General features: G+C 56.1%; 1 protein-coding gene and 1 long non-coding RNA gene across 2 annotated transcripts; one reads left to right on the top strand and one right to left on the bottom strand.

Moving 5' to 3' along the window:
- Positions 1-2,104: 2,104 nt before the first annotated feature.
- LOC109028298 (uncharacterized) lies at positions 2,105-4,193 on the bottom strand. The gene is made up of 2 exons (XR_002007310.3): positions 3,159-4,193; positions 2,105-2,514 (listed from the first exon to the last, which is right to left on the bottom strand). It is a non-coding gene; the product is annotated as an uncharacterized lncRNA (long non-coding RNA).
- Positions 4,194-4,670: 477 nt separating this feature from the next.
- Positions 4,671-9,428, top strand: BARX1 (BARX homeobox 1). Its single transcript, XM_004048286.4, has 4 exons — positions 4,671-5,102; positions 6,836-7,127; positions 7,210-7,294; positions 7,695-9,428. The coding sequence occupies exons 1-4, from the start codon at positions 4,880-4,882 to the stop codon at positions 7,857-7,859; spliced, it is 765 nt and encodes a 254-aa protein (XP_004048334.1). The 5' UTR covers positions 4,671-4,879; the 3' UTR covers positions 7,860-9,428.
- The last annotated feature ends 16,220 nt before the right edge of the window (positions 9,429-25,648 follow it).

Here is a 25,648-nt window from a genome sequence, read left to right as displayed (position 1 = left end):
AACTAACACTTCCATAGAAAATTAAACATTAAAAAAACAACAACAAAACTTACAAAACAAAAATAAAGTAGCGAATTCCAAAGGAACAAATTTGTAAATTGCTCCAAGAGGGGGAGCTTGGAAACAGAGGGGGATGTGTCTAAAGGCGCTGTCACCCGAAACACAATTTGACCCCGAGCTTCTAGGGCTTTGAAATGACTCAAAACGAATGCCCACATTTGAGTTCGAAATTTTCATGAAAGAAAGGGTCACAGAGACTGGCTTCTCCAAAGAGAAAGCTAGTTGGTGGTCTCCAGGAGATAGTGACCTGTAAGCGTGGGGAGGGGGTAATTTTATAATTCCAAAATTTTCTGTTTTGAAGCTAGAAAAGATGTTGCCAGTCTCGGCTCGGGGCAAAAGCAGGGCGAACGCCGCAGCCCACCCGGCCAGGGCGTTCCGGGCGAGGTCCAGGCGGCCTCTGTCGGGCACAGCACACCTGCGGCCAAGGCCGGTGCCCCAGTCCCAGCAGCACCACCAACGCCACCAACAGCCTGCTGGGCCAAGGACAATCAGAACCAAAGGTTTAAAAAAAGAAAGAAGAAGAAGAAAAGAAAAAAGAAAAGAGGAAACGAGCTCCATTCCCGGCGCTCGCGACGCGTTCCCAGGGACGGACCGTGTGCTGGGTGGCTGGGCGCGCAAGGCTGCGCGGGGAGCAGAAGGCCGCGAGGTGGGGCGGCCCGGGGCCGCCTGGGCCCCTAGGGGCTGGACGTCAACCTGTTAGATAGAGGGCGTGGGATCCCCCGCAGGCGGCTGCTCGGACAACCGCATCCGGAGGTGAGCTGACCGTTCTGGAAGAAGCCTCCGCTCCACCGCGGCCCCAACTTCGTTTTGCCAATTAAGATGCAGACCCGCTGCAAGTGGGAGCGGAAACAAACTGCCCACGGCCGAGGCGGATGGAGGAGAGCCCAGCGCCCTCCAAGCGATGCACGATCCCCCTGCCGCTGGCTGCTGGCCGCTGAGCCTGCCCCTAGTGCTCCTTCCAGACTTAGCTTCCCCCTCTGTACAACGAACGGCTCCTGGACCCGTTCGCACGCGGAGCCATTTCACAATCCCGTCTGGGAGGCGCTGGAGTAGGAGAAGGGTGTGGGTGGAGGGGAGGTTGTTCTGGAACCTACACCTGAATGCTTAGGGGATTCGGTTGTGGGAATGAGGTTGTCCCCTCCCTGTCCCGCAGCCTCCAAAGGGGCTGTAGGGTCTGAGGGGCAGAACATGGGTGGGGAGGGGGCCGGTTCTGCGCTCCGAGGGCCTCTCATCCAGCGACCGGGCGGCGCCAAGGAACCCCTGCCGCCCGGAGCCCCTCGCCGCCCGGCTGCTAGGGAGGGCGGCTGGCCCGGGGCGCTGAGGTCACCTTTTCCACTGCGCCCGCCGCGAGCAGGACGGTTTCCGGGATTTTAGCGGCGGCGGCTAGAGGCCTCGGGAGGGGGTATGTCCCAGGCGTTGGGCTGGCAGCTGCGCCCCTGGGGTGGGGACTGCAATCCCAGACTGCACCCCACTGGGGAGGAGGCTTCCCCTCTCTGGGCCTCGGTGTCCTCGACAGGGAGGGGGTTCCCCTTCTCTGGGAGCCTCTTTTTTCGGCCGCCAACGCGGCAGTGCCTGGGCAGAGGAGGCCCCGCCGCCGCCGTTTTTGTGTAATTTTCGCCTAAAAGGGGTTTATCTGCTGGTTTGCCCTGGGGTCGGGCGACGGGGAGGCTGTGTCTAGCAAGAGCCGGGGGATCAGGGACAGACCTACGAGGGAGGTGTTTTGGGCGACCGGGGGCAGGACCCTGGCTCTCTCAGCCCCTGGAGCCAGCTGCGGTCTCCCAAAGTTCCCTAGGCGCTGGGCATTCTCCTTCCAGCCCTCAGGGCCTCATTCCCAAAGCCACCCTCTGCTCATGCTGCAGGGCTGGCCTGGGGCTGCAGGAAATGGTCCTGGCCAGAGTCCAAGGAGCTGGGGGTGCACACCTGTGGAATGGGGTGAGGGCTGGGCTGCACTACTCTTTTGAGTCCCCAAAATCTAGAGAAGAGGCCTCCATCCTGAAAATGACCCCCTTCCCCACAAGCTGACCAAGAAGCTACCCCAGGGGTATGGCTCATAGTAAAATAAGTTTAGTGACAGCTGATGAACAGTGTGATCCCCAAATCTGTGGATCTGGAATCTGGGGACCCATTTGGAGGATGTGAGACCCTCAGGTCTTGAGCATGGGGCAGAGATGCTTCAAATTTGGGTAGCTTCTGTTAGGGCCCAAATAACAGGGGATGGGACAGAGGCTAGCTGGGCCTATTCAGGGGAGAAACCACCACTAGGCTATGCCCTTAGGGAGATGCAGAAGCCAGGGGGTGAGGAAGGGGCAGGGGCCCTGCTAAGATGGGGGAGGTGAGGGAGGAAGCCGGGAAAAGGAGCTTGATATGGCTCTGTACAAGAAGCAATAGTAAACCAGCCCTACTCACTGGAGTCCCTGCACCAGGGCTGCCTCTTGCTGGGCCTCAGTTTCCCATCTGAAAAAGGAGATGGTTGGATTCAGTGATACTATTGCACTCATCTAGGGAGGGTTCTCTGAGTCTACCCATTAATAGGGGGAGCCTGACTGGGTTGCCCCAGCCTCCCAGGAGACACTGGCTTGTTTCTATTTGCCAGGTAGGATGTCAGTGGCTGCTTGGCCAACAGCGACACGGCCAGCTTCCTGGTCTCTTGGTCTCTCAGGAGGAGGCCTGCTCAGTGTGGGATACTGTTGCTCTTAGTGCGCCCCTCTCCACCCTTTCCAAAGAACCATGTAGGCTCACAGCACCACTCTCCGAGGGAGTCTGAAGCAACTGGCGGCCATTGAGGCCACCTTCTTTCAGTCCCAATGGTAACTCTGAGTTCAGAAAATCATGCAACAACTGGGAAGGAGAGACAGTGGACTCTTGGGACTGGGATCTTACCAGAGTAAGGTAGTCTTTGTCCTTACTCCAGGCCCTACAGACAAAGGATCTGGGCCACTTCCTAGTCCCCACCTGCCCCCCACCCCCACTCCTGAGTCTGGGGCAGGTGCCAGGGACTGAGGGCCAGCCTGAAGGCCTCCCCACCAGCAGCTGGAGCTGGAGAAAGGACTTCAACTTGGGTGGGGGGCATGGCGGTAGGTGTGGTAAGCCCTAGTTACCTGAGGTAAAGACTGAGGCCCCACATGGAGCTCACAGAGGAAGTCGGGGTGGCCCAGGACACCCCCAGTGCGTCAGGCGCTGACTGGCAATGGTGGATGGGGCTGGGAGGTAGGACCTGTGATTCCTGAGAAGGAGGAGGACAGGTGCTCCTCCCCCAACCTCCTGGGGACACTTCTCCCCTCTTGCCTGGAGGAACTGTTTTCTCTCCAAACAGACCTAAGGGCTCCCAGGGTGCAGGACCCTCGGAGTGCAGGACCCCCTCACTGAGTTCTCACAGTCTCTCTGGAGCCAAAGGTCAGCATCTCCTCAGGACAGGTAAGGAAACAGACGCAGAAAGGGTCAGTGGTTTCACCAGTAGTGGCAGGACCAAAGAGAGGAGTTCAGCGTAGGGTAGCTTTGGGGTTGTTCACTCCACGGCTTGGGCTTATACTCTTCTAAGGATGGAAAGAAAGATCTAGAGAAGGTACTGCCAACTTCCTCCACCATGTTGGAGCCTTTGAGGCTCCGCAATGGAGCCAGGTCCCACCAGAGTTTGGTCTTTACACTCTCAGAGCACCCAGTGGCCCCCTGGCCCCAACTCCGCCCAGTAACAGTTTCTTGATGCTCCAAAGCTGGGAAAAGGCAAAGCTGCATCCTTCCCTTCTCCTCGAATCCTTTTCCTTTTCTAACTAGGGGGATGTAACCAGCCCACAGTCTTCTGGGGGCTGTCAAGGAGGATGTGTCCATGGATCACTTGAATTTCCAATTCAAGCAAATCTCGGCTGGAGAACATTTTTCTCTCAGGGCAGCCCGGAGAGAAATGAGGCCGTACATGGTAAACTGAGGCAGAGGTGGGAGGGGTGCACAGGTGCCGCTACCGCTCTGCCCCTTGCATCCCTGAACGCTGCCTCACCCTTGCCGGGTTGGCGGTGTTGAGCCCGGGACTGGAGGCTGCTCGAGACCACCTCCTTCCCAGCTGAGGAGCGCGGCCTTTGCCCCTCCTCCTCCCGACCTTTCCGGGGCTACCTAAAAGCCGATCAAGCCGCCGGTTTTCTAGCTGTCCCCTTTCTTTACCGCCCCCTTCCTCTGCCCCGCCTGCCCCTGTGCCCTCCGTCACGTCACAGCCCGCTGGCTCTCACGCCTCTTTTGGTCTCTCTGCGCACATCTCGGTGGCGTCTCTGGTACCCTCACATCACTGTCTGGAATCTTGTTCGGCCCACGCCGTCTCCCTCTGCCCCTTCTCTCACCTGTGTCGTTTGATTCCTCCGACTGTCGTCTCTGGGGGTCTTGCCTCCCGAACTCTCCGGCTCTCTCCTTCCAGGGCGTGCGCTCCGCTCAGTCTCCCTCGGTCTCGGTCGGCCGGCCTCTTTCACCCGGCCCCCTCCTTTCTGGCCTCCCTTCCGCCTCCCTCCCTACTGGGTCCCTCCCTCCGGCTCAGCCTAGGGGTTGGGGGCGGCGGCGCGGGGCGGGGCGGGGCGGGGCGGTGACGCGGGGCTGGCCGGGCAAGAGGCGCGGCGGCGCGGGGCGGGGGCGCAGTCCCGGGTTCGACCGGCCGAGCCCCGCGCGCCCCGCCCGCGCCCTGCGCCTCCGCCCGGCCGGCCGGCGGGGGAGGGGGCATGAGCCGGCGCCCGCGCGCCGCCCCAAGCTGCGGGCCGGCCTAGAGCCCCGCGCGGGCCCCGCGCCGGAGCCAAGCCGCCGCCGCCGCCGCCGCCAAACCGCGGGCGCAGCAGTGGGCGCCGCGATGCAGCGGCCGGGGGAGCCGGCCGCCGCGCGCTTCGGTCCGCCCGAGGGCTGCGCGGACCACCGGCCGCACCGCTATCGCAGCTTCATGATTGAGGAGATCCTCACGGAGCCACCCGGGCCCAAGGGCGCCGCGCCCGCAGCCGCCGCTGCCGCGGCGGGCGAGCTGCTGAAGTTCGGCGTGCAGGCGCTGCTGGCGGCGCGGCCCTTCCACAGCCACCTGGGTACGTGTGGCGGCCGCGGGGTCGCGGGCCGGGCTTGGCGGGAGATAGCGAGCTGAACCGCGGGGGCGCCCCGAGCCTCCTCCGGCCTCGAAGCAGCCCCGGGAAGCTGCTCTGGGAGCGCAGGTTCTGGGATCGTCTCTCGGAGCCCTCCAGGCGGGAGGCGGAGGGTGCAAGCTCCAGGCCTCACAGAAACCAGGCCTCGTGCCCGCGGGCCGCCCGGGGAGGGTGTTCGCTCTTTCCTTCACTGCTTCCCTTCGGCCTCCAGCCCGGAGACCCCGAGTGAGCATCCCCAGTGCAGGCGCACTGCCAGGCTACGGACTCTTGTGGGTGGAAGCGACCTCAGGCTACGGGCGCCTGGGCTTCGCCGCAGAGGGCTGGCCGGGAGTGGCCGCGGCTGCCCAACCCAGGGAAGTCGGACCTCTGGGGAGGAGGCCTGCGCTCCCGAGGGCTGGGTGCTGACGCGGGCCCAAGCCGGCCCGGAGTCCCCGGGAGCTCCAGCGGGCGAGGAACGCGGCCTTGGCCGCAGTGCGGACCTGCTTCGGCCTTGCCTTGGGGCCAGAGGCCTGACTGTGAGCAGCTGCCTGGCTGTCCCTTCTGGTTTCAGGTCGGCTGGGCCTCTGCAGGGCTTGAACGGCCTGCGCAGACCTTTTCAGCTTCTGCCCTTTCTTCTAATTTGGCGGGGCCTGCTCTGCCCTGATGGTGCTGTCTCCATCGCACTCCACCCTCGTCTTCTCTTTCCCTATCTCGCTTTCCACCCGTCTGCCGGTCGGCCTCCCTCGCTTCTCTCATTGGGGTCGGCCTGCCTCCCATCTCCCACCTTTTCCCTACGGGTCCTCTGCCCCACATTTACCTGCGCCTTGCCCTGCCCTTTCCGACTCCAGCCGGGCTAGGACTCCCACCTCAGTGACAGGCCTGTCGGGGAAGGGAGGCTCCTACGCTGTAGCCGGGACCCCAGCCCTTCAAGTCGCCTTCCCTGCACCCCCCACCTCCTAGTCGGTGCTCCCTAGCCTGGAGACGGCAGGGCCAGCGCGCTCCTTGTAAGTCCAACTGGGACTCGGCCATTCGGCTATCTTTCATCTCTATCTGCTCTGTTGCTACTAATTCGTTTGAAGCGGGCACACAATCATTTTAGGACTGAAGAAAATGGAAACATCTTCATGGGGAAGCGTCTCAAAATAGAAAACGTGAACAATAATTTCCAGGTTCTCAGGGTACTTTGGAATTTCCGGGAAGCACCCAACTCCGGCCCAGATGACTCCTGGCCACCGCATGGCTGTTGTGCCACGCACGGAAGAGCAAATGTGCACGCTCCGTGCATGTTCTTTTTCTAACGCAGCAATGCTGATTTGGTTGGAGCAAACGCCATTCTTAGGACCAGCTGCCGTTTTCTTTTTGGTTTCTACTTTCCCCGAAAGACAAGACACACTCCGAGTTTCTCGCAGCTGCAAACATGTTCATCAGGAACCCCGAGATCTCAGAGGTAGCTGAGGCCTGGGGAACTCCAGGACAGAACACGGACAGGGTCGAGGAGATACTCCCTCCCAAATCTGGGGAACGGCAACGTTGAGGAGGGTCTCCATCTGCGCCACCGGCGCCGAGCGGCAGGGCGTGGAGGTTTTGCGCTGGGAGGCACTGGCCAAGCGCGAGCACCCCCGCGGCACGTGGTGCGGCAGTCCCTGGGGCAGAGGAGCGCGGCCGTAGCTCACCCGGGTCCTCATTCTCTTTCTTCGCAGCCGTGCTGAAGGCCGAGCAGGCGGCGGTGTTCAAGTTCCCACTGGCGCCGCTGGGCTGTTCAGGGCTGAGCTCTGCGCTGCTGGCGGCAGGGCCTGGGCTGCCCGGCGCCGCGGGTGCGCCACACCTGCCGCTAGAGTTGCAGCTCCGCGGGAAGCTGGAGGCGGCAGGCCCTGGGGAGCCAGGCACCAAGGCCAAGAAGGGGCGTCGGAGCCGCACTGTGTTCACCGAGCTGCAGCTGATGGGCCTGGAGAAACGCTTCGAGAAGCAGAAGTACCTTTCCACGCCGGACAGGTAGGGCGGGACAAGGCTGGGGCCAGCGGGCTGTGGGAGTGTGGTCACTTGCCTTGCTGAGGGTGCGCCCTGCTCTTTCCAGAATAGATCTTGCTGAGTCCCTGGGCCTGAGCCAGTTGCAGGTGAAGACGTGGTACCAGAATCGGAGGATGAAGTGGAAGAAAATAGTGAGTGTGCCTGGTGGCTTCCCACCCCTCAGCTTCCTGGGCCATGCCCCGGTGCATGCAGAGCTGCTCTCCTTCTTCTCCCCACTGAGACTCTGCCCAACCCCCCGATTCCCTCGGTGCCTGGTACGCACCGGAATCCTCTCAGTTCTTTCTGCCCCTTGGGTAAGCCAACATTTCGTCCTTTCCCGCGGCACCTTCAGGCCTCCTGGCAGTCTTATGCTCCCCAGGCCGGGCCGCTCCCCAGGCGGCATTTGGACAAATGGCCGCTATTTCCTGGGACATTTCCCCACCATTTCTTCATATGGACCCTGCACTCCTTAGTCCCACCTGGGTTCAAGTCTCCTCGGGGGTCCCCAGTCCACGTGCTGGCTCACCCAGGTGCTGGCGGTCCCCCGTGCAGGTGCTGCAGGGCGGCGGCCTGGAGTCTCCCACCAAGCCCAAGGGGCGGCCCAAGAAGAACTCAATTCCAACGAGCGAGCAGCTTACTGAGCAGGAGCGCGCCAAGGATGCAGAGAAACCGGCGGAGGTGCCGGGCGAGCCCAGCGACAGGAGCCGCGAGGACTGAGGGCGGTATACGGTGCGGGGCCTGGGATGCCCGCGCCACCCGCAGCCCCCTCACTCGGCGGAAACCCGCGAGCCGGCCCTTCCGCGTCCAAGAAGTTTACTTCCTAAACCTTTTTATCATGATCTTGAATGCGGACAATTGGGGCCAAACGAGGAAGGACACAGACCCTAAAGCCAGACCCAGGTCCCAGCGCGCTTCTGGGCTCTAACCTGGGAGACTCGCATCCAGCGCGGCGGAAGCTACAGTCTCTACCCTGAGCTCCGCGGCGCAGAGCGCTCCACGCGCATTCACGCCCCGCTCCTCGCCTGCACCCCCACCCCGTCTGGGGCCTGCCCTCCCGGCCGAGGAGCCTCCAGGCACACACCCGCTTCTGGACGTCGGGGACCCAGCGGTTGGGCTCAGGCCACAACGGCCTGAGATTGCCCCGGGGCAACCCGTCGACTCGGCCTGGAGGCCGGGTCCCCGATGTCGCCGGGGCCCCTACCCCCTCTTGCGAAGACGGTGACTTTTTTTCCAATAAAATATTTTATGACACAATCGGGCTCGGTGGAGCAGCTTCTGAATCCGCAAGGGGTGAGGGTGGGGGTGGGGGTGGGCGCGGCAAGATAAGCGGAACGCGGGCAGTTGCTTCTTAAACTTCCTTTCCTCCGGCTCTGTCGAAGGCAGCTGTGCTGTTCACCATCAAGCCCGGGCTAGGCACGGCGGGCGGCTGGGTGGCTGCAGGATCCTAGGAATCGCTTCCACTCTGGGCGTGAGGGGCCAGTCTGAACTCCACCTCCTCTCCCTTGCCAGCCAGAGAGTCGCTGGCAGGAGCGGTCTGGCCGCACCGCGGGTGCCCAAAGGAGCGGGAGCCAGAGGTCCACCGCAGAGCTCGCTCCGGAAGTGGCCCGGACAGAGAGCCGCCTCGGTTGTTGTTTCGGTTTCCTGGGACTTGAAGGACCAGTTTGTGCGGTCCTTGAGATGGTCTTCACCAACCCTTTATGAGGCGGATGGGAAGTCGAGGACGCAAGGTTTGGACAGAGCCCCCCACCAGCGCGGTTGCCCGCCCGCGGGTCCTTGCAGCAGCAATGGCTCCCCAGAGTTCTCACATTTTCCGCAGGATACTCAGGGCGGCGGCGCCTGGGCTGCTGAGTTCCAGCTCCGGGCAGTGAGGGCACCTGGCTGACGGAGAGAGAGGACTCAGCTGACACCGGCCTAGGGAGGGTGGTCCCTTGCAGGGACACAGCTTGGTTGCATGTGCTCTCAGGTGCCCCCTTCTCATGGAGGTCTCAGTTGCCTTCCCGCAGTCCAGGCTGGGCTCAGGGCTGCCTGTGGGTTCCTGTCCTTGTGCTTCCTGAAGCTGGGGGTGGGGAGGATGACCAGAGGTGGGGATGGAGCGATGGCCACTTTACTGGTTAAAGCTCAGGAAGACTATGAAACTTGGCCATTCAGAGTTCCTGAAGCCAGGTCCTTCCAGACTCAAACAGGAAAAGAGATTTAAGTACAACAACAGCAACCAAAAAGAGATTCAGGAACAAACAAACAAAAAACTCAGCTGCAGGCTTTGTGTTTCAGAATGTGAAAGTGACTTCTGGCCCCCCACCTATTGTGGCAACACCTTTCCTTTCAGATCTTGGCTTGATAGGCTCTTCCCAGAACCTGAGCTTGCACTTCCCCTGCCTGAACCTCAAGGCCGGAAGGAATGAGGGGTGGGGCGGTGGGGGGGGCGGTGGGAGGGCGGCGTGGGGAGAGGAGAGGGAGACAGCAAGCACTTTCCGAAGGCTGCAGCCACTTTCCTCACCCCAGTCCTGCCAGGTGTGGGAAACCAGCTCTTGCTCACTCTGAGTTCTTAATTCAGCCTTGCAAACAGCTCCCAGACTACTCGCCTGCTTTTCCTGAGGAGCCAGAAAACCTACCCAACCTTGACCGCCTGGAATGAATGAATCATCAGTGTGTGACTGCGGCCCTTAATCCCTTCCAGCCTTGGGGTTACTCCTACGTCTTTCAACCTAGTGACCCTACAGTAACTTTCCTGCGCTGGTCCCAGCAGCCAAGTGACTTACGTGACTGCATTTAATCCTCTCCATTTGAAAGGACAGGAAGTGAAGGTCTGACTTCTGTGGAAAGGGAGGCCTGAGGGACCTGGTTTCCAGCTATGTCTCTACCATACAGAGTTGTGAAAGAAGGTAGAATGCACCTACACCAGTCAAAAGGGGCAAGGAGGGGGATCTGACCAGCATCAGTCACAGTTAGTTCAGGGCTCTCCGGTTTTACTAAATCCGAGGAAGGCAACCTTCAGCAGATTAGCTGCCCTGCGAATCTTTGGCATTTTCCCAAGGTGCCTCGCTGTTCTGGACCTAGTGGTCTTTGTAGGACCAGGGCTCTGAGGGGTGCGGGAGGGGGTCTGGCCAATCCGGAGTCAGAGCACAAGGGCCCCAATATTTCAGCGAGAACCGCCCCCTCCCGGCACAGAGGGGAACTTGATGCGGGAACTCCGGTCCGGGGGTCACCTGTGGGTCAGTGGGGAAGTTGGGCCTCAAATGAGGGAGACCAGATTCCGGGCCCTGCAGTGCGGGAGGGGTGGAGTTGTTGTCACTGCCTTCACCTCTGTGCTCCTTGGCGGGACAGGGAACGCAGAGGCAGACCGAGTCCCCGAGACTGGGGAAGAGGAGAGGGCTGCACGCCATTGTGTTTGGGTAGCTCAGGGCTTCCTTGCTTGGTGGAACCCTTGAGACCCAACGGAAGCTCCAGGCCCGCTCCAGGGAGCTAAGGCGCAGAGGCAGACGATTGCCCGCCGGCCCGGAGACCCCGTGCTGACCTAGCCCACAAAGCTGCCACTCTAGGTAACGGGCCGCATCCTGTCTTCCAAGGTGACGCGGTCTGTCGGACTGCGCGTGCCCGACCGGAGCTACCTGGCGCCCACCCTGCGTGCCACTGCGCCCCCGCCACCGAGCGCCGAGGTTGTCTCTCTGCCTGCAGGCAGCAGTGGCATCCTTCATTTCAGGCCCGGGACTTGAAGAAAAGGTCCCTTGGATCCCGTTCCTCTTCCCCTCTATGCAGAAGTCTCTTCTCATCCCCAAAGTCCTGGGAAAAAAACCCAGATATGGCGTGGGCCCAGGCGGTGGCTGAGCTTCCCGGAGCCCGGGGGCCGCAGCCAGGGGAGGGAGAGGGCTCAGGAGTCTCGCGAGAGCTGTGGCCCTGCGGGAGTGGGGAGCGTCTGCGACCGCCTGGACCCTGAGGAGGCGAAGGGCTGGGGGCGCAGAGAGGGCTAGGATTAGCCTGGCCGCAGCGTTCCCCCAGAGGCGCGAAGTTTGCGCTCAGTGTGCTTTGTTCAAGGTGGCCTGGGGAATGAGGGAGTCCTTGGGGAGGATTGTCAGAAGGGCCCCGGCCCAGGATGGGGGAGGGGGTCGCTTCTCGACTGGTGTGATCCTGGCCGGAGCAAGACGTTCTCCTGGTCAGTAGAAGGGGAGCTGGAGAGTCCCGGGAGAGAGAAGATTTGGGCGGCGCCCAGCTGGGCCCGGCACGCAGGAGGCGTGTGGGGAACGGAAGGCCACTTGCAGCTGGCTTGGATATTCCAGCTTACCGCGGGCTCCACGCACGGCCCCCGCAGCGCGAGGACAGTCGCAGGCGTAGTCGCGAGCGGGGGCGCCCCATCCCTCCCCCTGGCTTTTCACCTAAAAAAAAAAAAAAGTTCCTCTGGCTTGCTCCCTTCCCTGTTCTGGATTCCCCTAGAGGGTCACTTGTGGGGACAAAGAAAGAAAAAAAAAAAAGAAGCGCGGGTCCCAGTCCAAGTCGACAACAGCAGAATCTGAAGTTTTTGTCCCCTGGAGCTGGAGGGCACTGTCTTACTGTGCCTACAGGGAAACCGAGCAGGGCCAGCTAGGAGTGGCCAAAATGTGGTCCTCTCAACCCCGAGTGAGCACCTTCACTCGGCCATCTCTCCCCATCTCCCTGGAGCTCCAGGGTCCTAGCAGAAACCCGGTACCGCCTCTGTTTTCAGTTGCTCCCCTGCCTGATTTCCTTTCTACAGGTCAGGGAGCCTCTGCCCTAGAAATGACAGTACCGGAGAAGGAACGCAAAGGACATCCCCTGAGCCCACTTTGGGTTCCTGTGTCCACGGAGGAGACTAGCTGATGCTGGGAACCTCTGCCCCCTCTGTTCAGGCTGGGTTCCCCAGCGGTCCCACCTACAGCCCCCACCCTCCCTCCCAGCTCAGCCCGGGGCCAGATCTCCAAGCTGAAGGAAAACTTCTGAAATGCCACCTTCCCAACCCCACTGTAGGGAGGTAAGGGAGCTGGGGCTCCTCGCTCCGCTGGGCGGGGCAGGAAGGTAACGGTAGCCGCGGGGCCAGCAGGTGCTGACTCTGGCTCAGCTCTCTACCTCTGTTCTGGTCCCCCGGGCCACTCATAACTTCCTGCCCCAGGACTGTCAGAGGCCCCTCCAGGGAAGGGCCTTTCCTCTTGGGATCTCTCTGACTTTGGAAGGGGGACCCTCACTGGTGTGACTTCAGAAGTTCAATTTGTCTTAGCTCTTACACAGTAGTGTCCCTAGGTCTTGACTTTAAGACAGCATCTTCCCATTTCTGAAATCTGGGTTCCATGACATTTGAGATGGGGATGAGGGTCCCAGAGGCTGTGGGTGTCATGGATGCTCCATGTGACCTCCTGCCCACTCCCATGGGTGTACTGCCAAGGTTATTTAGCCATTCCAGTGGACAGTGGTGGCCCCTGGCCTCTCAGGCACCAACACTGGAGGGGAAAACCACCGAGGGGAGTCCTTCAGCTAGGCCAAGGAATTCACAGGGGAGGAGCAGCTTGGGGCGGGGCCAGGGGGGTGGTTCTTCAGCAAGGCATAGAAATTCACAGGGGAGGAGCAGCTTAGAGGGTGTCCATTGAGAGAGGTGCCTCTGACCTCTCTCAAAGAAGGCTTCTCAAAGAAGTTTTAGGAATACCTCCACTGATGATTGATTGCGCTGATAGTTGCCGTTTTGATGTAAACTCAATAGTGATCTGTGGTTTTTTTTTTAAATCTATGTCCTAATAAGCCTAAAAGAGATATTTGAGTAAGTATAAAATAAAAATTCCAGGTGATATGAGAGCAATGGGTTATGGCTTCATTCGCAATATTTAAACAACGTTTCTTTCTCAATGCTTCAGGAAGTAATCGTGCATCTGACATCAGTGGCAGCATGTACTGGCTGATATGTATCAAGCTCTTATGTCAGCCCTTCATTCCTTTAACAAGCACTTATTGAGTACGGCAGACAATTCCTAGCGCTAGGGACAGAACCCCCCCCCCCCCAATTTCTTCTGAATTACTTTATCGATCCAGGGACACCCCAGTAAGCTAGGTGCTCCTGCTCCCATTTTCCAGAAGATAAAGCTCACAGATGTTAGGCAACTTGCCCAGGAACACAAAGTCATTAGCAACGAATTGGATCTGATTTCAGCTTGGTTAGTCTCCACTGCCCCTCACTCAGCAGCCTCAAGGTCCAGCTTGGAGTGCCCCACATGCCTTAGAGTCTCCAAAGCCCCTGCCTGCCTGGAATAAGTCTCACTCATTTGTTCACCAATTTGTTCAACATGCCCTCTGCGTGCCAGACACTGTGCTGGGGAGGGGTGGACAGACGGTGAAGAAGCCACAATTAAATCCACAAGATGATTTCAGAGAGTGATCGTTGTCATGTGGAAAATGCAGCAGGTGATAGAAGATGAGTGGGGTGGGGGCTTTAGTCAGGGTGGTCTGGGAAGATTGGTCTCAGGAAGTGACCCTTCAGTGGAGAGACCTGAGTGACCAGGAGGAAGGGGCTGTGTTGTGAAAAGCGCCTGGGGATGAGCGAAACCAAGTGCAAGGTCCGGAGGCGGTTATGAGCCTAGCGGAGGGAGGTGGTGCAGTGGGAGGCCAGGGTGTCCGGAACGAGCAAGGAGAGGTGGAAGAGTGGGAGAGAGCAGGCAAGGATGTGGGCCCAGGCGCCACTTGGAAGCGCTGGGAGGAGGCAGCGTCTTGCTCTTGCGCCTTGGCCCGGGAGAGCCCCTGACAGCCGCCCCAAGTCCGCCCTGCCGAACGCAACTCCGCCCGCACGCGCTGCCGCCCCAGCCCCCTTGGCAGCTCCGCCTCCACCAGGCAATTTGCTTTTTTTCTCCTTTTTCATAAGGATGCAATTTTCTGCGTGCTTTAAGGACATTAGAAGGGCGTTTGACTGACGCGCCATGCGAAACGCATTAGCGAGGCTCGTGCTGCGCACGGCAGGCGGCGCCGCCCGTGCAAGGGGCAGGTGGAGGCCGAGGTAGGGGAGGACACGCAGAGGGACTCGACCCCGAGGGAGTTGAGACCGAGACACGGGGTAAGAAATGCAGAAAGGAGAGACAGAGGTGGAAGACAGCGGCAGTGTCTAAGAGAGAGAAAAGGGGGAAAAGGGAAGTGTGCTTGAGAGAGTGGGGGTGGGGAGGCACAGAAACGGCGGAAAGGGAGGGGAAGAAATGGAGAGACAGGCTGGAGAAAGGAAAGGGAAAGGGCAGATAGGAGAAGAAGGTGGAAAAGTTGGGGTGAGGAAAGAGTTACTGAAGGAAGGCAGCCCAGCTGTCCCGCAGACCACCATGTGACCTTGAGCACAGAAACGAGCGAGTTCCCTGCCTGGTAGTGGAGAAAATGGAAAGTGACAGAAAACTTCCTCCTTGTGTTTCTGCTTTTCGAATGAGCCAACTCCCTCCTTCCCCAGGGCACTCGCACATGCTGTTCCTCAGTCTGCAATGCTCTTCCCTGTGCTCCCGGTTGCCAGGGACTGTCTCCTTCTTCCGTCCCGGGCTCCAAAGGGTCGTTTCGCAGAGGAGGGCTGCTCTGACCCTGACTCACACTGCAGTGCACTCTGGCACTCACCACCACTCACAATGCCTTGTGTATCTACCTGGGATCTATCTTTGGGGCAAGGTCTCTCACAGCTCCTGTCCACCTAGCATTCCCCTGCACTTTAAAGAACTTACTCTGCAAATGCTCCGACACCGCTCCCGCCCCCCAACCTCAGAGTCAGGATGATGCTGGCTGAGTGGTTCTTTTTTTTCCCCCAGGGGTATCTGTAGGAGTCCCTCCTCCTGTCTGAATGGTGGCTGGTGGCTGAGTGTGGGCGGGGGGAAGGTCTGGAGGGGTTTGGGCTGGTCCTGCAGTCAGGATTTGGGAATGGTCCAGGGGTCCATGTGGGGATGTGGTGCAGGAGCACCAAGTGGCATCATTTCCCAGCCCTGGAGCCTGAAGGGAGCCCAGGCCCTCTCCAAGCAGAGGCAGGGATAGAAGCCAGCTTGCACTGGGGACCAGCTATGTGTGCCAGGCCCAGGATAGGGCCTCTCCACCCCCACCTCCACCATTTTGGAAGCATTGATGTTGGGCATGGCTGTGGCTAATCCCAGTGTGGTTAATCCTAAAAACCTCTTGAGATACAGCGGGTGAAATCTGTTTCTCAGATGAGAAAACTGAGGCTTAGAAAAGGGTCTCACACCTAGTGAATGGCAAGCAGAGCTGGGGTGTAATTCAGCCCAAAGTAACTTGATGAGCTAGTCCTGTACCTTCAGCCCTGAGAAGATTCCCAGAGAAGGCTTAGCTGGCTGAACTGCATTGCAATTCATTCCAGAATACAGCTGTTCTGAGTTCAATCAGTGAAGGCCCCGAATACAAGCACAGCTGAGCCATGGGGCAGCCTAGCACTGTAGTTAAGACCCAGGGCTTCATCATTTGTCAGCTGTGTGATCTTCGGCAAGTTACTGAGGCACAGAGGTCTTCTCTGTGCCTCAGTATCCCCCTCTTTAAAATAGGAACCGATAACACGATCTCATGTCCTCATTAGGTGCCTGGACATGCAATGAGTGGGATTTCCTCCCAAAAGATTTTTGGAATAAATGTGAGGGTATAACTTGGTGTTCGCGTACTGTCCCTGGAGCTGATGGGAGCTGCTAGGATGGAGCAGCTCACAGAACTGCAGGGGGCACCCCTGTTCTGGGCAAGGGGACAGGGCTGGCTCTCTGCAGGCCTTTGCTGCTCCTTTCTCCTTGTGGGCTGATGATGAGCTATTGTCAAGGAGAGAGCCTGGGCTTTGGAGGCAAGTTTGTGCTGGGGTCCCTGAGGGTCTGGCATAATTCCCTTCCATTGTCTTCATGGCACTTACACGAGGGCAGTCCTCGGGAGCTGCCCATCTCTCCCACCAGCATGTCTGCTCCGGAAGGGCAGAGACCCTGCCTGTCGTGCACCCCAGTTCCTGGACAGTGCTGGGATATGGCAAGTGCACAGCAAAGATCTGTGGACCGCATGAATGAATGTCCTGCTGCCCTGACACTTACACACTGGGAGGTCCCGGCCAAACTCTCACTGGCTGGTTATAACCCATGTGTGAAGATCTCACATGACAATAGTTAGCTTAGCCTTCCCTGTCACAGCCAGTGGAATGCAACGCCCTCTCCTCCCCTGCCTGCTGGTGGTAAACTGAGGCAGGGGCAGGGGCAGGGTGATTGACAATCCCTTGGCAGCATGGGTGTCACCCTAGGGGTGCTCCACTCTTGGGGCTCCTCAGGGTCTCATAGGTCAGGCTATGTCATTCCTACACTGATGCTTCAGCAGCTCTCAGTCAAACCCATCAGGCCCTGCAGTGAATGAATGAACGAATGAATGAATGAGTGATGGCTCAGTTCTTTCAGCTATAAGCTCTGGCTTTGAGTTGGCTCAGGACTTCTGCTGCCACCAAAGCCTGCCCTTGCAGCAGCCTGAAAGTGCCAAGAAATTCACCCTTCCACCCTTGAAAGTGGTCCTCAACCAGGGGTGGGCGGGAGTTTGTGGATAGACACCTGCCTCACCCCCAGATAGATGATGCTGAGGGGTGCTGTCCACACTGGCTCCCAGAGTTCCCCTGCAAGGTCAAACTCCAGCTGCCCCTGGGTTGATTTGCTGGACCCCACACCCTTTGTCAGCTGTGTGGTGTTGGTCTTGTCCTGTGTAACATGAGTGGATGGGCAAACTCCATAGAGGGCCACTGTGGGGAGGGGAAACCATGAAAGCAGCTCCCCTCATGTCTCCGAACTGTTGTGGCTCTGGGTAGGCTTTTATCTGAACAACAGGATAGCTGCAAAACGAGGTTTAAGACCAGCTAAGAGTAGAGACTTTCAGAGGACCCTGCCCAGCTCAGAGCTTCTGGAATCCTCACGTTCCCCTTCAAGCAGCAACTGGCTTTGCGTCAATCATGCAGCAGCCTCCCTGGTGTGTAACAGGGAGGAGGAGGAGGAAGGAAGAGGGAAAGAAAGGAGGAGAAAACAAGGAGGATCACACACCGTCTGATGCCCGGTCTGTGTAATGCTGGCAGCGGCTATTCAGAGGCTGGGATGGCTGCCTGCATTTCCTGATCTTCAAGGAGACCTTGGACATCCTGTGAACATAAGAAAGCAGAATCCCTTCTAAAGAAGGGACAGCGTGCTTCATTGTGAAGGGGCCCCGCTGGGCAGCTCAGCGGGTTCTTGGAGGCCCAGTCCACATGGAGCTCCTGTGCTCTTGCTAATGGGGGATGCACAAGGCCGGAGAAAGAGGAGGAGGAGGAGGAGGAGGAGGAGGCGGCGGCAGCGGCAGCAGAAACCAGCATCATAGGCAGGGAGTGAGTGGGGCTGTGGGAGAAGCGCAAGTGTGGATGCCCTTTACATATCATTTGTTTGTTCATTCATTCATGTATTCATTTCCTCATTCACTTATTTGATCTTACAATAAGAAGTTATTCGTGCCTTATTTGTACACCCATGTTCGTAGCAGCATGATTCACAATAGCCAAAGGGTGGAAGCATCTTGAGTGTCTATCAACGGATGAATTGAGAAACAAAATGTGCTCTGTACACACAATGGAATGTTATTCAGACTTAAAAAGGAAGGAAGTTCTGACCCATGCTACAATGTGGACGAAACTTGAGGACATTATGCTAAGTGAAATAAGGCAGTCAGCAAAGGGCAAATACTGTGTGATTCCAGTTATATGAAGTCCCTACAGTCATCAAAGTCATAGAGGCAGAAAGTAGAACAGGGGTGCTAGGGTTTAGGTGGCTTTGGACAATCTCGCTTCTCCCCCTTTACTCACCTGTAGTCCTCAAGAATAACTGTAGAATGTGCTGTGGATATGACACCCATAGAGAGGGACGGCTGGGGCAGCCCTGGCTCTGTTCCAGTTCCCCCCATAGAAGCAGGATGTCCTTCAGTGGTTTAGCCAGCAAGCCTCTTTGCTCCATGGTCTAAAACCCAGCCCAAGACCTGCTTTCCAGGACCCTTCAGCTGGGGTGCAAGTGGGGCACACATGAATGAACAAGACGGGATCCCAGGCTTCCATTGTCCCTCGCTACCTACTGTAAGGAACAAACCCACTTCATGTAATCTGTTGGGTGCCTGGGTGTTCTCTCATTGGACTCTTGACAATTTGCTAGCCAGTGCACAGTGAGCCTACTCTGGGGCTGGAGGAGGGGCAATGGGGAATTCGTGTTGAAGGGGGACAGATTTTCAGTTTTACAAGATGGAAAGAGTTACGCAGATGGATGATGATGATGGTTGCACAACAATGTGACTGTACTTAAAACCACTGAACTCTTAAAAATAGTCACAATGGTAAATTTTATGTTATGCATATTTTACCACAACTGAAAATTTATTGTGCCTTCTTTGGACAAGATTCTGGGCTTGGCCCATTCCCTCAGAGAGCATGCATTCCCTCACCTTCTGCATCATTTACTCTGAGCTGATGACTGCTTTCTTCACTTGTTAGTACATTCAGTGAACACAGCTGGGCATCTGATGATTCTAGGACACAGCTGACAGCAGGACAGACAAGACCCCACCCTTGAAGCCACATCTAGTTGTGGGGACAGTGAACAAAATTAGTAAGTAAAGATGTAATAGGTCACAAAATGGAAGTGCTTTGGTGAAAATAAACCAAGGAAGAGGAATGGGTGCACAATCCGACAGGCCCCACGGAGGTGGTGGTGACAGGGGAGCAAGCGAGTAGTGAGAGGGGAGGAGCACAGCAGGTACAAGGGCCTGGCCAGTGCGGCAAGAGTTTGTGGGGCAGGCTTGGGCCTAGCTTTTCCTTGGAGAGGGGGTCTGATGGAGGTTTGAGGGTTCCTCTTGCTGTGTCTGGGGGTGGGATGAGGGTCTAGGCAGGGAGCCGTGGGAATTACTGCCACCATCCAGATGAGAAATGATGGAGCTGGATCAGATGTGGCAGAGGTGGACAGAGGTGGGATTCAGGTGCATCTTGAGGAGCGCTCAGTTGCTGCTGCTGAGCTGGAGGAGCACTAATGTGAGGCCTGAGATGTGGCAGGTGGGAAGGACCCTGGGGAGTAGAGGTGGGAAGTGGTGCCAGCCTCTGGCAGTTCCCTGCTGGCTGCCCTCCAGGCAGCTGGGACTTGATGTCTGTGATTAGGCATGGGCAAGGAACAGGGTTGGGGACTCACAGAGAAGAGGAGCAGCTCATTTGATCGAGGAGGAAAGTGTGCGTCCTGGTAGGAGGACCAAGGTGGGCTTCAGGAGAGGTCCCAGGTCCCATGAGAGGAGCAAGGGTAGGCTGGGGACAGTCCCCCCATGGAGTTCTGGGAAACAACCTCCGGGGCTGTTCTCCTAGGGAAGCTGGTGTCGGCAAAAAAAAGCTTTCTCCTAGCGTCAGCTGCCAGAGATGTCTGTCAGGGGGTAAGTTCCCCATCACACGAGGTGTGTGATTCAAGAGGGGCGGTCACAAGACAGCTGTAGCAAGTGGGCACCGCTAGCCCTTAGAGTTGTTTCCTAAATGAGACGGAAGCCAAGGGTGAGTGGGTGAGACCCAAAGCACCATTTCCGTGCCTATGCCCAAACCTCGGGGCCACCATCTCTGCCCGTGTGTCTGAGCTAGTGGACAGCATGGAAAATGGAAGGGAGGACTCAGGCGGGATGCTCATGGTGCTATATACCTTGCTCTTCTACGTAGTACCTGGGTATAAGCCAGGCTCAGTGTCCCACTCCTGGAAAGGCCAGCCTTCACGACTACATCGTAGGGGTCCCATTGTGTCTGGAGCTGGTTCCTTCCGGTAGGTTTGTGGTATGGCTGACTTCATGAATGAGGCCGCACACCTTCACGGTGAGTATTACAGCTCTTAAAGATGGCACGGATCCAAAGAGCAGCAGTAGCAAGGTTTATTGTGAAGAGCAAAAGAATAAAGCTTCCACAGCAAGGAGCAGGACCAGAGCAGGTTGCCGCTGCTGGCTGGGAGGTGGCCAGTTTTTATTCCCTTATTTGTCCCCGCCCATGTTCCGTTTCTGTCCTATCAGAATGCCCTTTTTTCAATCCTCCCTTTTAGGGAGGCTACTTTTAGGATCCTGCTGATTGGTGCATTTTACAGAATGCTGATTGGTGCATTTTACAGAGCTCTGATTGGTACATTTTACAATCCTCTTGCTAGCTACAGAGCGCTGATTGGTGCGTTTTTACAGAGTGCTGATTGGTGCATTTTGCTATCCTCTTGTAAGACAGAAAAGTTCTCCAAGTCCCCACTCGACCCAGGAAGTCCAGCTGGCTTCACCTCTCACCATCCATGGCCTGGCCCCTCTCTTCTGGGGTCCCTTGTCTGCAGGACAAGCCCCTGTTTCTGGATGTCTTCACCACAAAGTGCTGCTTGTGATTTTTTTTTTTAAACAGTCTCTGTGAGTTATTCATGCATTTAAAATTATTTTAATCTATTTTACACGCTATATAAATGGGGTTGTATGTGTTTCCTTTTTATTAAAGGTGTCTTATTTAGGCTGCTTGTAATATGACCAGGAGGCTGTCTGCTGAGGCCCGGGATTTTTGTGGGGCTGTGGAGTGGTCCACAGCATGGAGGGCAGCTCTGCCTATGGGATGCTGTTAGTACCTCGCCTGGTGGTACTAACCTTGGCACACCTCCTGTCTGTGGTGCTGCAGCCTCTGGGGCCTGGATGTGTGGGCTGCAGGTCTCCTGCACACGGTGGCATGAGATGCTTGCCTGCCCAGGTGGTCACTGCCAAGGCCCCAGGGAAGGAGCTGGTCAGATAAGAAATGTTGTCAGGACATGGTCTAGACACTTGATGGACACAGTGGAAGACCAGGCAGCCCAGGTCCTGTCCCCATGGGGCTGGCTTGATTTGCTGCATTTTTGAGAAGCTGTGAAGTGCCTGGTTTGTGCTGGGGACACACAGAGGGGTGAGAGCCAGCCCTGTCTCCATCAGCTCCTATCTGTGGGGAGGTAGACTCTGCCTTTCTTTCTTTTTCTTTTTCTTTCTTTTTTCTGAGTCTTGCTCTGTCGCCAGGCTGGAGTGCAGTGGCGCGATCTTGGCTCACTGCAACCTCTGCCTCCCGGGTTCAAGTGATTCTCCTGCCTCAGCCTCCTGAGTAGCAGGGACTATAGGCATGCACTGCCACACCCAGCTAATTTTTGTATTTTTAGTAGAGACGGGGTTTCACCATGTCAGCCCGGATGGTCTGATATCCTGACTTTGTGATCCACCTGCCTCGGCCTCCCAAAGTGCTGGGATTACAGGCGTGAGCCACCACGCCGAGCCAGACCCTGCCTTTCTTTTGGCTTTCCTGAAGGCCCCCTCCCCTCTCTACTGCTTCTACCTGCCCTTCTGCTCAAGACCCCCAGCCACACTGACCTCTTGGCTATTCCTCCAACATCTGCCCTAGGGCCTTAGCTCATGCTCTTCCATCTGCCTGGACTCTCCTCCTCCAGACTTGCCCACAGTCCACTCTCTCTGGCCTCTCACAAGCCGCTCAGGTACCCAGATACTGTCTCCTTAGTGAGCACCCCATTATAGCCCCAGCCCAGAACCCCTAGTCTGGCCCACCCCCTCTCCCCACTCACTGCTCCAGTGTGCTCCGCAGCTTGTATCCCTATTGGGCACACATCCGCTGTCCTTATTTTGTGTTTACGTCTCTCTTCCTCCAGAATGCAATCTCCCAGCACTTTAGTCTCTTTTATCATGTGTGTCCTGAGCTCTCAGGACAGTGATTGGCACATAGGAGGTTCTTGATAAGTACTTGTGGAATGAGTGATGGATGTGCTGACGGATTAAGTAACATCTTTAGGTCAATCTATCGTATGCATTTCAGTAGGGTCTGTGCCCAGGGGTGGAACTGCTGGGTCATAGCATATGCATAGGTTCAGCTTTCCTGGATCAAACAGTTCTCCAAAGTGACAACACCATCTTATCCTCCTCCTGGGAGAATCCTTAGTGCTCTACGTCCTCCTCAACACTGGGCATAGTCAGTCTCTTTCATTGTAACTTATCTGGTGGGTGTGTAGTGCTAGCTTGCTGGGATTTTAATTTGCATTAGCACCTTTTCATATATGTAGTGCCACGTGGATATCCTCTCTTGTGAAATGATTATTCAAGACTTTCCGCCGGGTGTGGTGGGTCACACCTGCACTCCCATCACTTTGGGGGGCCAAGGTGGGAGGACCACTTGAGGTTAGGAGTTTGAGACCAGCCTGGGCAACATAGTCTCTACTATGTTTTGTCTCTACAAAAAGTACAAAATTAGCCAGGTGTGGTGGCATGCACCTGTGGTCCCAGCTACTCAGGAGGCTGGGAGGGCAGGATTGTTTGAGACCAGGAGGTCAAAGCTGCAGTGAGCTGTGATTGTGTCACTGCACTCCAGCCTGGGCAGCAGAGTGAGACCCTGTCTCAAAATGAAAGACTTTTGTCCATTTTTCTACTGAGGTACCTATTTTCTTCTTATTAACTTGTAAAAGTCTTTATGTATTAGGCACAAAACCCTCTGTCACTGCATGGGTTGCAGTAAGAACATAGTCACGTGACACTAAGTCCACACCACCCTCCCTCCCTGCACACTTGTCTGGAGCTGGGTGTGCATGTGCAAGTCAGTTCTTCAGGCACCCTCAGTCCTGGGAAACCTTAACTGTGAGTACTCCACCTCAATTCAAGCTGTTCATTCAGCTGGTGCTCAACTGAGGGAACAAGTGGTCCATTTCCAAGTTGAAATAAAGACAGGCTGGGTCAGCCTGGGCTTGTCGTGGGCTGTACTGGCAGTCTTGGGCGCGACTCTTTCCTGAGGGTGATTTTGGCTCTGAGTGTCCATCTTAGAAGTAGACACTGTGTGGGAAGTGGCCACACCTCTGGGTCTCAAAGGAACATGCTTACTTCAGTCTCTGGTGCTTCACTCACAGCGTACCCCTATCCTCCCTTGGCCAACCACATCATTGACACATTGCTGAAATGCCTGCCTGGCCTCTAGGCCTGGTGAACTCCCGCTTCCCTTTCAAGATTCAGTGTAGAAACTGCCTCCTCCAGGAAGCCCTCCAAGCCCTTCTGAGGATGAAGTAGGAGCCTCCTCTGTCTGACTGACTGGCTATCTGGCTGGCTGACTGACTGACTATTTGAGTGACTGACTGACTGGCTGACTGACTGACTGACTGGCTGGCTGACTGGCTGACTAGCTGACTGACTGACTATTTGAGTGACTGACTGGCTGGCTGACTGGTTGACTGACTGACTGGCTGACTGACTATCTGACTGGCTGACTGGCTGACTATTTGAGTGACTGACTGACTGGCTGACTGACTGGCTGACTGACTGGCTGACTGACTGACTAACTGACTCACTGACTATCTGACCGACTAACTGACTATCTGACTGTCTATCTGTATGACTGACTGATTATCTGACTGACTGGCTGGCTGGCTGACTGACTGAGTGACTATCTATTACTTCATGTTTCTCCTTAAACCCATTCACTGTTTTTTAGGTTGGTAGATCTCTCCATTTATTTTAAAGTAATAACCATAATTTCTTCTTTTCATATTTCTGAATTTTCTAATTTTTAAAAACTAGACTTTATTGTTTAGAGTAGTTTCAGGTTCACAGCAGAACTGAAGGAAAGTGCAGCAAGTTCTCCTATACCCCTCCCCACGCATGCACGGCCTTCCCCATAATCAGCATCCCCCACCAGAGTGGGATATCGGCTGCGACTGATGAACCTACATTAATGCACAGCGATACCCAGGGTCCCCAGCGGATGTTAGGGTTCTCTCAGTGCTGTATACTCTGTGTGTTTGGACAAATGTCTGATGCCATGTATCCACCACTATAGAATCCCACAGAGTAGACTTACTGCCCTCAACACCACCTGTGCTTGATCTATTCATCCTCCCTTCCCCCAAACCCTGGCAACCACTGATCTTTCTACTGCTCCAGGGTTTTGCCTTTTCCAGAATGTCCTATAGTTGGAATCACACAGCATGTATCCTTTTCAGATTGGCTTCTTCACTTGGTAATATGCATGTAAACTTCCTTCCTGTCTTCTCAGTACTTGCAGCCCCTTTCTTTTTAGCAATGGATACTATTCCGTTGTCTGGATGTCCCACAGTTTGTTTATCCATGAGCCTATCCATAGGCATCTTGGTTGCTTCCCAGTTTTGGCAATTATTATGGATAAAGCTGCCATCAGCATCCGTGTGCAGGTTTTCATGTGGACATACATTTTTCAACTCCTTTGGGTAAATACCCAGGAGTGTAATTGCTGGATTATATAGTCAGAGTATGTTTAGTTTTATAAGATGTAAATAAGCTGTTTTTTAAAAAAGAAAGACTATATCACTGCAATAAGTGGAAAACCAGTATCGTCTTGCCGTACGTAGAAAGTAAGTTTAAGAAAAGAATACAATAAAAGAAAAAAGCTCATCAACTTCTGGCTAAACCATGATCTTGCAGAGTCAGAAGCCTTAGATCCTGAGGGCTGCTCTGTCTCTATTCAAAAAGGCACCAGCAGGTGTTGGAAGGTATGCCAGGTTTCTAATGCAGTGGCAGAGGACGAAACAAAGTGTATGGACGACCCCTAACCATTTGCTCTCCACCTAAGCGCCCCAGGGGCCTGCACGCCACTCTTGGGACTTGAGGCCAGGCCAAACATTTCAGGCCCGAGGATGGTGGTGGGCGATGTAGGGACACTCAGCTTCCCATGCCCTGGTGCTTTCTCCTCCTCCTGGTGGGCACAGGGCCCAGCATCTAGATCCCATCTGTGCCCTCCTCCCTATGCTGTGCCCTCCTCCCTATGCTGCATCTCCTGCCGTCCAGCAGCTCCCGCCCAATGGCACTCAACCAGAATGGCAAAATGGATCCTTTGCTTTATTTTTAATCAAAAAGTCAAGCATCTGTTGATTCAATAAAGACTAAAATAAAATTTACCTGAAATCCCAGCCCCCTCTGTGAGTCTCTCCAATTCCTCTCCTATCAAGACTGCTAGCCACAGGGATTTGGGGTGTGTCCTTCCATACAGGTTTGAAGCTCAGAGACTCTCACCTTTCTGCTGTACTTTTAAAATCGATCATCTCTCTACTTCCCTTTGTCTCCCTATCCTACTACCTTGTGTGTTACCACTGGGTGTACTAACTGCTGAGCTGCATGCAGGACAGCCATGCATAGTTCTGTGGGTCCAGCACTGCCCAAGGCTGACAACTGTGCGGTGAGTGGGGCTGAAATCTGGCCTGCGTTTCACTGGCTGAACTGCAAGTACTGGGTCTAGACTGCATTCTCCTCCCACAAGAGGAATCTTCTATTTTTCGTAAAAACTGCCTGCAGATAGGCAGAGGCACTCATGGATGTGTTGTTTTGCCTTCGGTCTGTGGGCTCCAATCAGCTGAAGCAAAGTACTGGCCATCCGGCCCTGGGCCCTGTATCTCTCCTTTATCCGCGTTCCCCCTCCTACACATGACTGTTCTGACGTATTTAGGGGGTTTGCTTTTATGTTCTTATGAAGTGTGTATCATTGTTTGGATGTTCAAGACAGTGCCTGGCTAATA

This window comes from Gorilla gorilla, chromosome 13 (assembly GCF_029281585.2).
Source record: "Gorilla gorilla gorilla isolate KB3781 chromosome 13, NHGRI_mGorGor1-v2.1_pri, whole genome shotgun sequence".
In the NCBI taxonomy this organism is placed as follows: Eukaryota; Metazoa; Chordata; class Mammalia; order Primates; family Hominidae; genus Gorilla; species Gorilla gorilla.
Note: the sequence above shows the minus strand (reverse complement) of the source record. Positions and strands in the feature narration are given on the sequence as shown.